This window comes from Catharus ustulatus, chromosome 1 (assembly GCF_009819885.2).
Source record: "Catharus ustulatus isolate bCatUst1 chromosome 1, bCatUst1.pri.v2, whole genome shotgun sequence".
Classification (NCBI taxonomy): Eukaryota; Metazoa; Chordata; class Aves; order Passeriformes; family Turdidae; genus Catharus; species Catharus ustulatus.
Window position 1 is genome coordinate 120205189 of NC_046221.1, and position 18787 is coordinate 120223975.

Here is an 18787-nt window from a genome sequence, read left to right on the forward strand (position 1 = left end):
GTTGTCTCATCTAGGAATTCACAGTAATACAAACATATTTTTGCCCCACAAGAAAAAAAACATGCTGAGATGAAATGGCTTCTTCTCACCACTGACAACAGAATAATACTAAGATTCCAGAAAAGCTACTCCATATATAGGAACAGCAAACAGTAGTCAAAGCATAGCAAAAACCATACACTGCACATGGCTGTACTGGGTTTGGCTGGGATGGATTTCATTTTCTTCATAGCACTCCATATGATGCTGTGGTTTAGACTGGTGTCAAAAACAGTGCTGGTTATGTATCAATGTTTTAGCTGCTGTTGAGCAGCACTTGAACAACATCAAGCACTTCTCTCTTTCTCACTCCACTCACTACACTTCCAGTGAGTCAGCTGATAAACTCAGCATATCTGAAAATAAGGTTCATTGGGGTAAAGATATTTCCTTTGCACAAGATGAGAACTTAAATTCTAATATCTGTACAGCATCGACTGGTAGTTGCAATAATAGATTTTCAAGTATGTTTTACTGTAGTCATTGCTTTAAAATCCCTGCTTTTCTGAATTTTTAAAATCTGCCCTAATCTCTCACAAATAAACTAACGCCAGCTAACAGTGTAACTTTGCTTTGTAAAATGTGGTTACATGAAGCTTGTATTAAGAATGACTCGTCTAGACTGCAAGAGGAAAACTTTCCAGTCCAGGCAGAAGTCAAGTTTCAGATTTCAAAATCTCCTGAAGAAAACCAGAACTAGCATTTTTCTCTACCATCTTCAGAGACAGGTTCATTTAAAACTTACCATATGCACAGTGAAGAGATCTTGTCGATTCAACATCGGCAGAAAATAGGACCATGCAGTGTTTTTACCACGTTTTGCATAATCAAAGAAGATGCAAACACGCTGATGATTTTCCTGTAAAAATTGAGAGGAAAAGATGACAGACTTGTAAAAGCATTGGACATAAAGCAGTTATTTGTTCCTTGGTATGTTGGCATAGATTATCAGAGTGTATCCTGGCTTGTAAGAGCCCACAGAAATTTTTCAGTTAGACTGAAAAATTACTTGTGGATATAGCCCATTGCAGCACTCCAACATTAAGCTTGGAGATTTGGGGTGGAGGAAACAAACCTTGAAGCCCTAGTTGTATCCCAGTACTGCAACGCCTGCTTGAGCAAAAACACCTATATTCTTTTGAACATGCAAGTGGAGTAAGGTAAATGAGAAACAAGCTAAATATTGTCATTTTTTAAGAATAACACTACTCTTCATCTAACCAACTATACTTGATTAAAGTCCATACAAAGTTTTCAATGTACTGCTACTTCCACACAAGAGACTGATGTTTAACTTCTTCTATAAATGAAACTGTGTGGGTGTAAATGAGCCTTTCCATCTCTCTCAATGGGAAATGAGCTCTTCTCTCCCAGATCAGGCTGCAACTGATTCAGCAATTATCTCAGGCGACCTGCATATCTATAAGAGGACACTGCCACCAGAAGTCTGTTCTCCAGGGTTCCTACCCTGATCCACCAGAGACCACAACTACCTGAGCCTCGGCACTGGGGACAGCCTCTTTAAGTATTTCCCCTAATAATCACTATGCAAAACAGCTATTGCAGCTCTCCTTACAGCAGGCCAGAGAAGAGGCCATACAATCATCAGAGAGAAAGAAAAGCTCTGCTGTTTCCTAATAGCCTAGAATATAGACAGACAGTCCCAAAAAATCTCACATTTGAGTTCTTGCTTTTCCTTAAGCATTTCCATATACTTTCCAGCCTGGTGGATTGGAAGCTTTCCTTCTGAAGAGATGTCTCCCTATAGAAGTCAAACTACTATCACCAAGTACACAACTCCTGTCAAGGAAGGCAATGAGACTCACAAAGGGACAGTCTCCACTATACAGACATTTTAATTTTCAAACTCCTCTCACTAGAAAGGCTTTTCTCCATCAACTCTGCACTTGTTATTAATTATAGGCATGAAGAACCACGTAGGCAAGCTTCCATGTTGGAATATGATTCATTAAGCACAAGGAGACCTGAATGTATCCATGATTCAAACAGTAGCATCTTACTAAGCCTCAGAGTTTCAACCAACTCTTCCTTGAAAGAAACAGTCCTTACCTCAAAACACAAGTTCTCTCACTTTTACTCTTCTGAATCTCTTCCCCATCCCCCTGCTGGAGGAGTGAGTGAGTGGCTGTGTGGTGCTTAGCTGCCAGCTGGGGTTAAACCACAACAGTATTGTACCACATCTTCAGGCTGCAAATTGCTGCCCGGATCACTGACTGGGGAAGCTCAGATGTCATAAGTTATAACCTTTACAGTGATCCATTCTCTACGTGGCATGTGTAAAAAAGCACCCAGAAATGTTCTCAAAATTTGTTGTTCAAACTATGAAATAAATAAAAGAGTGAGATCTCAGGAATACAGAGCCTTTGGTAGACAGCTTTTACTTTGTGAGGGCTTGTTTGATGAGAAATGGCAGTTCGATCAAATAAATCACTGTTAGCATCTGAATGTGCTAAACAGTCTAGCTAAGAAAGATCAAAACTTACCAGATCAATGAGTTCAGTTTACAACATAACTAAGGAAGAGACAGACAGTCTGGAAGTAGAAATGCTGAAATAATTTCAACATGCTGTCAGTCAGAAGACTAGCCTGGTTGGCTGTTAAGGTGCAGGATCAAGACAGAAGGGAAGGAGTGGAAAACTCCCCACAGCCCTGAAATATGTAGTGCTGCACCTTCCTAGGAAGCTACTGACTACACTGATAAAAAGAAAATTCTGAAGCTCTCACAGCAACAGTTGAATAATTTAGCAGCTGTCATTTCTGAAGAAGCATAATGAAGTTCAGCTGGTACTGCTACCTGCACCAAGTAGAGTGTAGGTTCTTAAAGATTTCGTAAGTAACAGACTGTGCAATGTGACGAGGTCACTAATCCAAAGAAATTGTTCCAAGAATTTATCAGATGAAGAGAGTAAAAAATGTTTTCTCAAGGATGGCAGTATGCTAACACTCTCCACCTTCAGAAGTAAGCAGAATAGTGATCATTTTATAATTTCAAATTTGCCAGTGTTCAAAAGAAATCTTTCTTAGAAAGGTCTTCAAATCAGTTGGAACCATTCTAGACACCCAAGTAAGCGTTTGCTGAGCTCAAAACAGTTGACATAATTTTTGCCACGCCACAAGCAAAGCATAGAAAGGTAATAGAAGAACTACAGTCAGACATTATCAGACAAATGCTGGATACTGCTACCTGCAATAGTTTCTAGAAGTTCCAGCTATGAAAAGCAGCTTCAAATATTATTTGTCTCATGAAACTGCAGAAAACTTACTTTCTCAAGGTAAATTTTACTCAGCCAATGGCACCCTGACAGGCCATGTCCTTGAACAATTTCTTGCTTAAAATCTTTGAATGTACTGAATTAAGATGAGTCAGGCAAAGACTGGAGACTTCACATCCACCACAAGAAAAATGGGGCAAGACTATTTGTTTACATGAGGACAGGACAAGGGGGAATGGCTTCAAACTGGGAATAGGTCTAGGTATTAGGGAAATATTGTGAAGCACTGGAACAGATTGCACAGAGAAGCTGGGGATGCCCCATCCCTGGAGGTCTTCAAGAACAGACTGAATGGGGCTTTGAGCAACCTGGTCTAGCTGAAGGTGTCCCTGCCCACAGCAAGGGGGCTGGAACCAGATATCTTCAAGGCACCCTTTTAATCCAAACCATTCTATGATTTTATGATACTGTGGGTCTTGTACCTGGGCAGTCTGCAGAAACCCTGCCCTAAACTCACAGTCCCACCATTATTGGCCAACATGCTTCTTTCTGACAAGAATCCTATGCCTTGAAAACATGCAACCAGGGATTCCTAAGGTACCACTGGCTGTATGTTCCAACCTCTGAACATGACCAAAACAAAACAGAAGCCCTGTTTCAGCCTTGCTGAGTGGAGGTGGTACAGGTTAGGAAACTATGAGATAACGCCATGTGGATGTTTGCACACAAATCTTCTATGCCAGCATCCCTGAATCCCTGAATAATGCAATCACAAACAGCATTGCAAAAGCCAAGTGCAGCCTTTTGGATACTGAAGCAGAATTTCTAAAGTGAAAAAGGTACTCAATTTCAAACAAAAGCAAATATGTAGTGTGTACCAATATCTCTATTCTGCTGTATCACTGTAAAGCCTGAATAATTTAAAGCCATTATATTTAGCATTAAGAATTCCACACATGCCACTTCTGGGGCAGGGTAAGGCCCAAAACACAGCCAATGTCATGAAGTCAAGAAAACACATACATCTAACCACTTATGACAGAAAAACAACAGAGCAAAAGAGAGATTATTCAAAACTACTTTCTGTGACTACCTAGAACTATTCCACATGTTCAAAAGTGGGCCAGTGAAAGCATTACCTGTGGGGTATTAATTCCACAGCACAGGAGATAACATCAGCTATCATATACTGTAGCTGCAGGCTATGTGCTAATGCCAAAGCACATTTGCAAAACAAGACCTACAAACATTCACAAATTCTGAAAAAGGGCAAGGGAAATGATGACTTCTCTGGCCACTGATGCACAGAAAGCAAGACCCATTCCTCACAAAAGTAGCCACAATAAACAGAGTTCTCACACATTGAGCCAAAGTTTGTCATTCAATGTGTAAACCAAAACAAGGTATTTCCAACTCAGTGTCCTAATCAAAGAATAACTCCAAGGATCATTTCTGTCTTCTCTGCTTCTCAATGCTTATATTACACTTGAAAAAAAGTAAAACTAAATGAGAAAAAGCAAGCAAGGTACAGATGAATAAACTGCTGCCACCACCACTAGCTATTGCCCTATTAGCCTAGATCTCAGGGTGCTCACTTAGGGCTCTATTGTGCAGACAGGCACATAAAAGAACACCATGGTTCCCATGTTATACAAACTGTAGAGAGGTTCAAGCTTTTCAGCTTGCCTGTTGAAATACTGAATACTCAGAACTGGAATTAGAACACACATGGTTCACCTCCTAGGGGAATATCCTAAATCAATAGCACTAAACACATTTCACTATAACTTTGGATCAAATATATCACAAAACATGAGCAGAGAAACTATCTAACACAGATAGCTCATGTGAGTACTAGAAAAAGACCTCACACAACTCAAGCCATCTTGTTACATCACTTCAAATGCTGTCTCTTAGCTACCTTCAGAGCAAGGAAACATAAAAGCAGGATTGTCTGATTGAGTAAAGCCTCTTCTTGAGCTATCCCAATCAGCTCAGCAGTCCTGAGACCAAGTTTAATAGCCTACTCTTATAAGCCACTGTTGTCCACAGCTACAAAGAGCTGTATGTTACATTGAATTAGAAGCTCCTGGTTTATAATTAAACCATGCAAAATTTCAAAACGTGCTGTCCCAAACAACCTAATTCAAGTTGGAAACCTGAAGCTACAGAAACTACACCTTCTTGCTGAGGGTACCCAAACTGACACCTTCATAGGAAAAGCTTCAACAGCTTCAAGTGAGAAGTCATAGCCTCCCTATACCACAGGAGAGGGCTGAGGTCGCAAGTCACAGAATCTTAGAATCATTTAGGTTGGGAAAGACCTTTAAGATCACCAAATCCAAGCATTAATCTAACACTGACAAGTCTATCACAACATAAGCCAACATATCAAATGTAAAAAGAGTTTAGAAAAAAATTCTGCAAATTAAGATCACATGAAATGAAACCACTATGCAACACTAACCTTAACAACCAAGTTTTGAATTAAATATAGTGTAGAACCAACAGACAAGCATAAAAGTTTGTTTTATTTCCAGAATTTGAACATATTACAAGTTAAGTTACCTCACAATTTTAGGTCTAACATTTAATCTCTGAAGACAGAATCTGAAAATTTAACAGTATTTTTAACACAGTATGACAAACACCTGAAAATACATTAATTACACTAAGGAAACATTCAAGCATGCATTTAAAGACTTAAAAATAATACAGATTATTAACCTACTTGCAGCATATCATCAACCATAGTCAGAATGTACTGAACAGTCTGTTCCTTGGAGATATGAGTCATCAAGTTTATAAATGTTTTAGCACACTAGAAAAATAAAAGAGACATTAAAATTAATATTAGCAATTGTCTTTGTTCCTTTTGATAATATAAAACAGGACCTTATTAATTCATAGGTAAGTCTTACATAAGCATTGAGCATTCCAAGATCTTATTCAATTGCAGTAAGAGATTAATACATTTGACATTATCTCACAAAGAACATTTTCTGTCGCATTGGTTGCTACCCTTTACAAATTGTTTCATGGCTTTCAAATTAAATAAGTACTTGCTAGTGAAAGTAATAAACATGCTTGGTTGAAAGACAGACTAGAAAAGCCTCCCTCAGCACCATTTTTTTTACGGTAGTAAGAAGATCAAGTAAACTGACAAAACAGCAACTAAGAGTACAAAAAAACTTTCAGCAATTTTAATAGAGGGAGGAAGACCTGTAACTCCTCTATTCGATTACTATATACTTTGTAGAAAAATCTTTGTTCATCTTTGAAGAATGTTACAATTTCAGCAACAAGCTGAAACAGTTACAACATTCCTTTTTGTACTTCACATTCCTTTTTATATTTCCTCCTTCCCCTTCACCATATTAAAGCAAAACAGAAAGAAAATCGAATTCTGAACTGCTACATCGTAATTATATAGTGATGTACAAGGTATACCACATACGTTTTTGTTACTATGCAAACTATGATCCGTTAGGCAACAGTAACACAGTACAATTTGGAGAGAAAAGAAATACAAAACCAAAAAAACCAGCCTAAAATTAAACTAGAAAAAATGGCTAGAAATGTTTGTGTGTTGAAAGCATCTACACTTTCTTTCCTGCCTCTCCCACTCCTCTTGATGTCTGATATTCTGTACTAAAACCTCAAGCTGAGATTTTACTGATTCAAATACTACTGAAGTGTCCTTGAGCATCCTGCATGGACTCCATAAGGGCAAAGGGCTGATTCAATCCTGAATCAACTCTGTCCAATGCAAAAGTCTCATATCTTACCATGCCTAAAACGACACGAGATTAACCGAATCCACCTCAGCAGTCAACGGACTCCATGCTGTAACTAAATTATAATAGCTTAGCTAACTAAACAGCAATCTTACTGGAAGCAGCTGTCATCAATAAACCATAAAGAAAAAATTATTCCATAACATCTTAACTGTATACAACAGTATAATAAAAGTTTATATGAAAATTTCCTTCCACCCAAATAGAGACTTCATTAAAAGAAAGTTACTTGATTGCCTTCTGTTTGCAACAACTCCTGTTTCTCTTCTGGATTTCTTTTCTGTTCAAATCTTTGAATAAATTCACAGTCTTCACCTGAAATCATCTGACCTCTGAAAAACAAAATAGTAAACTGTAAGTGACATGAACAGTAAGTTGGAAATAACTGTACTGGGTTCACATGGCAAGTTTTTGTTAGTAGGGGACTGTTTGGGTGGAGAAGACACCAGAAATGGTTTCCAAAGTCAGAGCCAATTCCAGCCAGCTTCAGGACAGACCCACCACTGGCCAAATCTGAGCCACTCAGGAATGACAGCAGCACCTCTGTGATGATATATTCAAGGAGTCAGTGCAACAGCAGCCATGAGACAGGCTGAGAATATGTGGAAGAGACTGCCAAATCAGTGCACAAGGAGGGAGAGGAGGTGATCCACGTGCCAGAGCGTGGATTTCCCTGCAGCCTGTGGCAAAGACCATGGTGAGGCAGCTGTCCCCCTGCAGCCCATTGAGGACCTAGGTGGAGCAGAGATCCACTTGCAGTTCATGGAGGACACCCCTGCCAAACCAGGAAGATGTGCCTTACAGGACTGCAGTCCATGCAGGTTTTCTTGTAGGACCTGTGACCTCAAGGGCGATGTATGCTGGAGTAGCCCATCCCTGGAAGACTGGAATCTGCAGAAAGGATCCATACAGGACAAGTTTGTGAATGACCATAACCCATGAGTAGGACACCTCAGGATGGAGCAGGGGAAGAGTGTGAGAAGGAAGGAGCAGCTGAGATTGTTTTGAACTGACCACAGCCTCCATACCCCATTCCTCTACACCATTCAAAGCAGGGAGGCAGAGAAATTGAAGCGAAGTTGAGTCTGAAAAGAAGGGACAAGGTAGGAGGTGGTTTTTCGATTTTTTCCTATTTTTGATTGACCTACTCCATTCAATCAGCAATAAATTAATTGCCACCAAGTAGAGCCTGTTTTGCCTGTGATGGTAAGCAGTCAGTGGTCTCTCTGTCCTTACACCTCAATCCCAGAGCATTTTGTCAGTTTTTTTCCTCTGTCCTTTTGATGGAGCAAGAGTGTCCTGTCCTGATGGGTACCAGTCAATGTTAATCGTTAATCCACCATACAAGCATTGTTTTCTTTATCTTGAGCTATCATAGGATTATAAAATGGTTTAGTTTGGAAGTGACCTTGAAGATCATTTGGCTCCAACCCCTCTGCCATGGGCAGGGATGTCACTTATAAGATCAGATTGCTCAGGGCCCAATCCAACCTGGCCTTGAACACTTCCAAGGATAAAGCAGCCACAACTCTCTGGGCAACTTGTTCCACTGCCTCATCAACCTTACAGTTAAGAGTTTCTTCTTAACATCTAATCTCAGTTTAAAACCACTGCCCTTAGTTCTGTCACTATCTTGGTGACCCTGCTCTGGACCTGCTCCAACAGGTCCGTGTCTTTGTTGTGCTGAGCTGGATGCAGCACTTCAGACAGGGTCTTTCAAGGGCAGAATAGAAGGAATACAAGTATCAACCATATCACTTTACCAATGCTGCATCCCACAGAAAATGTAACGGGCTCTTTCCTGCAAAGGGTCTCATGTAAAAAAATTTAAAACTCACGGTAGAATAAGCTCTCAAAAGCTTTCTCTATGTGTCACCTCTTAACAGCATTCTCTAAATAATTTTTAAACTTCCAGGGGTTGAATGCAATGTCAGTGGTAAGAACTGAAATACACACAGCTAACATGTTATGCCAAAATGATAATACATAACACGAATAACAGTCTAATCAAACCAAGAAACAAGTGCTGAAAAACAAAATTGTTATTTTGCCATGAGCACTGAAGAAAACTGTAAGGAGAACAGAGATCATGGTTCCTAATTTATTTTTAGCTTTCACTAATTACATTTTGAGTTTAAAAACTGATATGCATGCAAGTTCATCCAAACACATAGCAAAGGGGCTTGATATAGTGAGCTACTGTGGACACCTCTAAGATAAGAGATGTCTACTTAATCTTCTCTTCAACTTGATATTCAAGTGGTTACTGCCATCATCAGTGCTATTTCAGAAAGTTGTTGACTCAGCTGAAGAGTTAGACTCACAGAACACCACTGGGTTTTTTTATAATACAAAACTTAAGAAACTCAAGAAATAAAAAAATTTGTCAAAACAGTAGTCAGGTACTCTTCAGGTAAGAAAAGTAATTTTAAATCAAGTAGTCCTAAAAATATCCAAGATTTTAATAGGTGAGTAGCTTTACTAGGTAATACCAGGAGGGCTTCAGGAAAGAAGAAATTCATGCAGTCACACGGGATGAAAGCATTAGACACTCCTGCTTCAGTTATTTCCAAGACTCATTTCCTCTTAGCATTTCCACTGAATGAAAAATCTCTTCCAAAGCTATGTAGCTATGTAGCATGGACTCTTGACCCATCTTTTCCATATTCAAGATCAGTTTTTAGATATTCCATGACTAGAGATTACATCAAAATCTTGTAAACTTTACAGGCAATGTACACTTTTTCTTTTCTGGCTCACCTGGATTCTTGAAATAGAGAAATAAGATCTACAATGTTTTCTTTTACTTTCCTCTTACTTAAATGATTATGTCTTGAGTATGGTCTCATCACAGAGCCATCTTTTATCTATTTACTATTCAAGAAAAGAACATAAGTAGTCCAGTGCTATGTGTGCTATTCCTGTATTCCAGCTGCTTTGTTATTGATATCCTCATATGCACTGAGGAAAGGCAATCAACACGTACTAGATGGAAGATTCCTAATGCCAGTGGTAGGGTAGTCCTTGCCCAACTTGTACAAAAACTTAATTATAGATTAATCATATGTGATTAGCCAACGATGACCATGCTCCTACCATGCCTTTTAGACTGACCTACGTTCCTTCTTGCCTATTAAGAACGGATTTGAATAGTTATGGAAAGAGGTGGACAATTCATCTGCCACAAATACTGAATTGAAAGACTCTTAACTAGAAGTCTCTTTTGTTTCAAATAATGCAGACCAAGCCAGGGACTCATGGATCATACTGATACAAAAGTAACCAGATTAGCTGCTTGTTTATAAGAATATTGCCATTTACAAAACACTTCAAAGACGACAAAAGAGGAACCCTTAATTTTCAGCTTTAATGTTGGAGAAAGCCTCCAAGAGAGATACTTCTTTCCAGTCAAGCTATTAGAAGAGGTCAGCCAACTGCACAGGAAAAGCTTTCAAGCTTTTGCTTTTATGCTCCATTAGGCCACAGGAGAAACATACATGCGGGGATTGATAGTGGTGTGAAGAAAAAAGTCATTAAAGTTTATTCTTTATTGCTTTATTAGCACCACTCAAAAATACATCTTGCAAGCCATACAAAACATTACAAGGGATCTGACAGCTTCTTAAACAAGTTGTTAATATTTTATCAAGGAACTCAAACATCTGATTAATAGTTTTAGTAATTTCAAATGCATCTATTTCCATTCATCTCATTTTAAAATGAAAATAACTGATTATACAGTAAACCTTCCCCATTGAGGGGGAGGGGGAGAAGAAAAAAACAACCAAAAATCATGAGAAAGCACAGAACAGCCTCAGACAGCTGATACTGAGTCCCATGGTGCTATTACACATTTTCCTCATCCCCTCTTCAAGCAGCAGAAATTACCCAGCACCTTTTAGCAAACAAACAACCAAAGCTTCCCTCTATCTCTCTTCCTAGCAGACATTTGTTATTTTCCAGGATGTGTCTACAGTCTTTTGCCAAGATAGAAGTTTGAGCTTCAGCTGTGTCTTGGTTCCAGCGGGGATAGTTAATATTCTTCCCAGTAGTTGGCACAGTTCTGTGTTTCACATCTAATACAAATCCCATTTTTTTTGTTGTTTTTTAATTATTTTTTTCCTCTTCCATTTCTGTCCTATTAAAGACTCTTTATCTTAACATGTGAATTCTCCCTTTCCCCCCGCCCCTGTCTGAGCATATCAGACTTAGGCTAGGAGCCCTGTAAGTACCTTGCAAAGCTCTGGGCCTGGGACACCAGGAGCTGACTTTGAGAGCACTTGCTAGAGAAGACAAAACTGAAACTCTAGGATTTAGAACGCATGAATTGCAAGACTCCCATTTTTTAATCCACCTATCACTCAATATGATTCAGAAGCTGGTGATTCCTTCTTTTAATTATGCATTTCCTCCAGCAACTCTTGTTCCTTTTTTTTGTTTTTTGGGGTTTTTTTGTTTTTGTTTTTTTTGTTTGAATGATTTAACAAAAGACACTCTGGAGGTTAGGGTATTTTTGTTTGCTTTTTAATCTTTAGAGAAATGACTGTATAAGCAGCAAATATGAAGCTCATATGAAGCCATCATATCAAGGCATAATTTCTTTCATCCAGGTATCTACAGTACTAGCATGTACATAGAGATACAAAATTTATCCAATTGCTCAACAGTTTTAGCGTTACAAAATTAAAACAGTAAAATAGACTGAATGTACTACACAAAACTCAACCAAATTTAAGAAAAAGAAAAAAAAAGAAGAAAAAAAAATAGAAACACCCCCCCCCCCCCCCCACAAATTAGGAAACTTCTATATTTTCTCTAAGACAGACTTTTAAAGTCTGAGATATTTAACCTGCTTTAGAAGGTTCTTCCACCAGGAAAACAGAACAGATAATTTAGCATCAGAATTCACAAACACACATGTTAAGTATTTGAAAACACACAGGAAACTATGTTAAATTTAGCCATCAAGTATCTCATCTGATTAAATATAAAGTGTTGTCTCATCTAGAAAACCTACAGCACAGTAAGGTGCAAGTTAAACTCTGAAACAAGTTCAATTTTCCACAGAACTCATTTACTACCCTAAGCAAAATAAAACCTGCTTCAAGCAAGTCAACACACCCTCCCCTGGCATTTGGACACACCGAGGCAAATGCTGAAAGCAACCAAACAGCACAAAACAGCCACTGTCTTTTCAGCTCACTGAGGGCACCCACACCTCTAAACTGCCACAAGTCCCAAGATCCAAAGGCAGCAAAGTCCTTACAGGACTAATGGCCTCCACAGGTAGACCTACACATCATCTTCCACTGTTACAAGCTTTGTTACTTTCTTCTCCCTCAGACACAGACCTCAGCTGGAATCCAACATAAAGAATGGATAAATTTTAGCATAAGAAATCAAATTATTTTCTTCCACAGTCTAATTTTGTAAAGAGCAATAAACACACTAGCAAGCTGGTAATACAGACAATTGTCATATCTAACAGTATACAGAAAAAACATTAAAAGTCAGCAGTTGTGTGTTCATATAATTTGATATTTAGTTTACAGTTACAACCTTCAGAGATGGAATAAACACTATGTCAGTTAATCTTTAGCTTGAACTGACTGTACAAGAAGTCAGGTTACTGAAGTCTGACCAGCTACAAGTAAGCCATTTTTCTTTTGCACTGAAGAACAGAGAGCAGAAAAGAACTTCAGAATGCCCTTCTGTGTGACCCCGAGTCAAATGCTGTTGCAAGTGATGCAATCTTCAAAGCGACTTTATACACATACAACTGCCACAGCCAGAGGAGAAAAAACATTTTATCAGAATTTCTTGTGAAATTCTTTCACTTCAACTACATAAGTATTGTCTCTAGTTAAAGAAGCATAAATCATGTTAAAGAAGCATAAATAATGTTACACATGAGTTGATGTGTTAACTTAGCGACAACAAAAATATTTCCTCTAATTTAAAAACATCTGATGACTTGAAGTAATACCTTCATATATTTATGTGCAAGTTTATCATAGTGTCCAGACGGAACAAGGAACTCAAAAGAAAAAACTGGTCTTTCAAGTAGCCCATTTTCCTTCTGCTCTCCAGACCAAACCAAACCACTCTGACCTGCCTCTAACAGGTGCATCAAAGAAAGTGCTTTCCATTCATTTAATAAGGTGCTAAATTCCAGAAATTAATCAATACAATGTAACTGCACTGACTGACTTTCCAAGAAATCCCTTAAAGCTCAGCCTCAAAAGACACCATTACACCCAAACTTGTCCATTGAAAAAAAGGACATGTCCAAATCAAGGTATGAGTTTATTCCCTTTGGAAGCACCAAAAGTTCTGCTGATGTTTTTCAATAATTCATTATGAGGAAACTCCTCAGCCAAAGAAGTAGTTATCTTCAAGATGCTCCACAATCCCTCTGGCACCATTTAAGTCAATCCTTGAAGCCAACTCACCCAGACAGCCAGGCTGTTATCAGTAAATATGACACACAAAAATTACATTTATTTCAGAACAATAAAAAAGAGGACACCGTGTTATTGACACACAAAGGACACCAAAGATCAAAAAGTCTCATTCATCCTCTCATAGGATCACAAACAATAGCCAGATGTGCTCCAATAGCCTCTAAAACCTGGCTAATTTACAGAGAGGAAACAACTAGTTTATTCTTCTTTCATAGATTCCAGAACAAAACCAAAGGAACCCTGCTCTCTGGTCAAAAGAAGTTATATAAAAATTTGCTGTCAGTTTTACAAACAAAACTCGACATATCTACTGCACCAGACAAAGAGAATCCCATGAATGAAAATTATTAACAGCAGACCACATAGTCAAACAAATAATAGCACATAAATACAAACCATCAAATGACATACAAATGTCAAATCATCCCCTATACCAACTAAGGTAACAGATTCTTCTCACCAGCCCTATACAAACACCAGAGAAGCAGTGAAAGAAAATCATATTTACTCCAATGAACAGTGAACAACTGTACTCCCACTTTCATCCTGAGTAACTGCAAATTAGCCATTCACTGCCACTAGGACAGCAGAGGAACAGCTGTTCACTGTGGGAACAGCTTGGGACACACTTCCTATCAGACAGATAAGCAGGCACACAGTAACAGCAAAAGTCATTTGGCATGTTTGAAAAGTGTCTGGGAGCTGCCAGTGTCAGGTTACCACCCCAACCTTTCTCTTTTGCCTGCAAAGCCACTGGGTACCACATTCATCCATCTTAAAAATAGCCTAGTCAAAAAAAAAAAGTTTTCTCAGAAGATCAGTTCCTTTATGCAGACTTATCCTGCAGCTATACAATCACATAGAAAAGAATAATACAATTCAATGAAAGGAATAAGCAAGTCTGAAATACACAGGACAGGGCAAAGCAAGTAGTCATTAATAAGCTTCCACTGGGTTAGCATTTCTCAGCTTTCATTGTACAGTTTTCCAAGAGTTTAATATGTGACATATTTATATGTATCACAGGAATCTGAGAAAACTCCTATTTTTTAAAGTGGTATAATGTTGATAATCACAAAGCATCATCAGTATGGTTTGTACCTCTACAGTCAAGAAGACTTCTGCCACTTCAGCTATAAAGCAATTAACTATAAAGTAATTTGCTATTATAAACAGTAATTTACACTTTGTCAATATTTCTCATATCTATCTGTCACAACGAACAGGCTGCAAGAATGTTGCATTTCACTTCAGAGTAGTGAAAGTTTGTTTCTTCTCCCCATTTCCTACTTCATCCATAAAACTTCTCCTCAGCTTGTCTCTAGGTCCTCCCAGGACAGTATTTCTCTTGCTTCTCCTAGTGTCATCATATCCGCACCAAAGGAAACTCTGAACTTGCCTGGAACAGCAGCACAGCTCTCCCCAGACTGAAGTATTTGTTTCAGCCTACTCCCTGATTTACTTGCTTAAGCTGTCCTCTAGTATTAATGTTCCTTTACTTAAGGTAAGGATTCTTTTCCTGGACTACCACCCCAGTTTTGCTAGTACAGTTTGTATTCCCACAAAAAGCACTGCAGCAATAGGCATACCATAGCCACAGTTAAGACAATTATAGCTGTAAACTCTTCTTAATTCAGCAGTCACCCAATAAGGCTGAAATTGAGAATAGTATTTGGATCATCAGGGGAAAAAAAAGGTTTTACCACACATTTATGCAAATCTGTAAGATTTGCTATTACAGCATTCAGTTGACAAAAGTAGAGTTCCCCTTCTGGTAATAAGTCATATGAAAATTTTCCACAGCCACTTCCACTTAATGCAGACTTTTTCCAACTACTTCCATGTAGACAGAACATTCTTCACTGCAGCATAATGTTCCACTGTAGTCTAAAATCTCAAAAAGTCTAACACATAAAAGGGGGAAAATGTGGAAAAGTGTTACTTACTGGAGATATGATTGCCAGTTTACTTTGTTTGCCCGAACTTCAGCAGCTTTGGCAGCAATAATGTTTGTTGGGACAGCAGCATCTACAGCACCCCGGATATCCATCTTGACTGATAATTAAAATGCACCTAGAAATGAAATCAGATTTGAGACCTCTTATTAAACAGAAGACTATTTGTCCAATATTTGAAAGAAATAAAAAGAAAAATCTGTTTCCAGGTATCCCATTCCATAATACTGTACTAGCTAGTTTCTGAAAAAAATCCAAGTTTTATAAAGTATTTAAAACTTGGCTTTTTGGAAACAAACAAAATAAGCCATACCTACATACTCAACCATAAGCAAATCATAAGTTTACTAAAATAAAAGACACAGACCATTATTAAATAAATCCCAGTCTAATGAATCCTTCAACAATGAAATTAAATGACTCCTCTGCATCATCCAAGTAGCACTACAGATAAGAGAACCTATCTTCTTTCCAGGGTTAAAATTCAGTGCATATCTTCCCCAACCCCACACATTAGGACTGATTTACTTCAGGTATTTGTCGAAGAGTATTTAGACATTAGAAACATGCAAACTATAACTTCAGAGGAAAAAAAAAAAGGTAAGTATATTAATTAGAACCATGCTACACAGACTTAACAAGAAAAGTAAGTTCTTTAGTGTACAGAAAGCACACTGAAAAATAAAAATTAACAGAAGCTCTTTATCAGGATATACCACATTACCACAGATAGTGACCTTCACCACTTCTTTCCCCTTCCCTTACGGTTTAAATCTCCAGCTAACTTTGATGCCAAAACAAGAAGTGTGTTGGCAGAGACTTCAGATCCAGCTAGAGCTGGAATTCCTTACAACTTAAACTGTTCCCAGCCTCTCCATGCAGCCTATTTCTGGACTGTTCTGGCCTCCCTTACAGACCAAAGCAAGAGCAAACTGGTACATTCAGGCCTATCCCTAGCAAGCATACCTCGCTTTCATGATTGAAGGAAACACTGTTCGAACAAAAGAAAGGGAAAAAAATGAGGAACTATCCCGGGCAAACAGAGGAGGACAAATGCCCTCCCTTTGAAACCACTTCTGTGAGCAGACACGCATACAGACGGCACCACTATGTCCTTCAATGACCACTGAATGTTTCAGAGCTCTTACTGACCCACGCAGAGCCATTTCAACACTGCCCGAGGGCAGAGTTGGTAACAGCGGTTCCAGGAGCTGCACTTAAGCGAAGAAGCAGAGAGGGAGAGACCAGGCACGGTCCTGCCGGTCCCTGCATGGGCTCACCGGCACGGCCGCCTCCCGAGGGGCCCGGCAGAGCCCGGACCCTCGCGGAAGCAGCGGAGCCCTCGCACCCCCCAGGGCCCGCCACAGCCCCCCGAGAGGCCGTGCGGCGGCGCGCCTCGACCCCGACCCCCACCGTGCCAGGGCCCGGGGCAGCTCCCAACTCACCGCAGGGGCGTGCTGGCGGCGGAGACCGTGCAGGGATGGAGGGGAGGAAGGAGGGAGGGAAGGGAGAAGAGCGAGAGGAGGCCGCGGGCGGCCCTGGGCAGCCCGGGCAGCACCGCGCACCCGCCGGCCCCGGCGCTGCCGCCGTCATGTGACGCCGCTCACGTGAGCGCGACGGCGGCCGGCGAGGGACAGCCCGGGGGACGGCCCGGCCCGCCCGCGCCTGCGCGCCTGTGCTGGGGCGGCTGTTCAGGGCGCGTAAATATACACATTTGTGCATACCCACATGTGTCAGAAGTCTATAGGATGGTTTGGATTATAATGACCTTCAAGGCCATCTGATTCCACTCCCCCCTGCCACGGATGCAGCCCAGGACAGGTTGTCATTCTGTGAGGGCGCGTTGAGCATCTTGTCAACCAACACCCCCAAGTCCTTCAGAGCTGCCCTCAATCCATTCTCTGCCCACTGTATTTGTGTCGGGGATTGCCCCGACCCACCTGCAAGACCTGTGCATGATTTTCTAATCCCGTAAGGGGAAGACAGTGTTATAAATGAGAAACATAAAGTCTCGATATTCAGCAAAATTTAGATTGCTTTCTTTTATATAGCCAGAGCAACGCAACGCTGGGGAAACGTGAGGGGTCACCGCCCACTCCACGCTCTGTCGAACCTTGGTTTGCAACTTCTTATAGCATGGTCCCTCACTATAATCAATAATTTTTGGTTTTTTGCTGTCATAATTTTGCCAGGCGAGCAGTGTTGGCCAAAATAAACATCCGTGTGAACTCTCTGGGAGTCAGTCCCATAGATAAGCCTCTGATCATGATAGATAAAACTGGCAGAAATCAGGAATTTCTGGTGTTTGTAGATAGGCAGTCATTGATAAAACAATGGCAGGAAGTCTGATTTTGCAAAATCTATCAGACTGTTGGAAAGTCTGATTTTACATACTGGTAGTAGATACAAATTATTTAGAAAACATTATTCATAACAGGGGGATTTAAAACAGAATGATTTAATCACATTTTCCCTCCATCAAGTGTCTATGCTTCACTTCCGACCTTTGTATTTTGGTTTATATAAACACCAATACTTTTATGTACAGCACAAATCTTTTATCAATTAGCACAACAAGATAAAGCATGTACCCACAGGTGCCCACCTGTGCTATTTGCAGAAATGGCTCAGCTTTTCCACAGAGACAGCATGAGTCTGGCTGGGAAGGAAATTTGAGACTAAAGGCCCAAGTTTTTCAGAAGCTATGGGCTTAAACTTCTATGTTTCCAAGAAAAAAAATCTCAGTGCATTCAGTTGCTGAATGAGGTTTTCCAGTCATACCGTGCTGAAGTGTATAGACACTCCTAGTCAGAAATGATCCCAAAAAATAATTCTGCTAGCGCATAAGGAGAAAACAAAAATTATCAGGAGTTTGTGTGTGAGCAGATCAAGACAGCCAATGTAGACCTGGCTTAGAGCTGGTCTGCTGCTAACTTAATTTTTCTAGGGTCTCTGTATTATCCATTTAGAGGACATACTGTTTTTTAAATTATGGCAGGTATCTCAATAGGTGGGGTTTTCTTTAATTCCAGGAGAGTTGTTGTCACTGTGCCACTGATTTATACTTTGTCCATAGAATTTTCCTTTTAAAATGGGTCTTCCTTCATACCACAAAAAAAGCCTGTTGGTTTCTTGATAACACAAGTGTAAATCCCAGGTACAGTCCAAGTAACAGTATTTGCCTTTCTTAATGCTTCATCAGAAGAAAGCTCCCTAAGCCCTGTGCACGCTCTGTGTCATCTAGTCTGTAATAAATACATCCATTAATGTGATTCCATGGATTACCAAACATGTGGGAC

At 39.8% G+C, this 18787-nt stretch overlaps 1 protein-coding gene across 1 annotated transcript in view; it reads right to left on the reverse strand.

Annotated features, from left to right (window-relative positions):
• Positions 1 to 17071, reverse strand: part of ATP6V1H (ATPase H+ transporting V1 subunit H) — a 50418-nt gene extending 33347 nt beyond the window's left edge. Inside the window, exons 1-5 of the mRNA XM_033063308.1 lie at positions 16934 to 17071; positions 15480 to 15606; positions 7299 to 7401; positions 6004 to 6093; positions 785 to 898 (exon numbers count right to left, since the gene is read on the reverse strand). Coding sequence (XP_032919199.1) covers positions 785 to 898; positions 6004 to 6093; positions 7299 to 7401; positions 15480 to 15583 — 411 coding nt within the window. The 5' untranslated portion in view covers positions 15584 to 15606; positions 16934 to 17071. The remainder of the gene's footprint in view (positions 1 to 784; positions 899 to 6003; positions 6094 to 7298; positions 7402 to 15479; positions 15607 to 16933) is intronic.
• Between the last annotated feature and the right edge of the window lie 1716 nt (positions 17072 to 18787).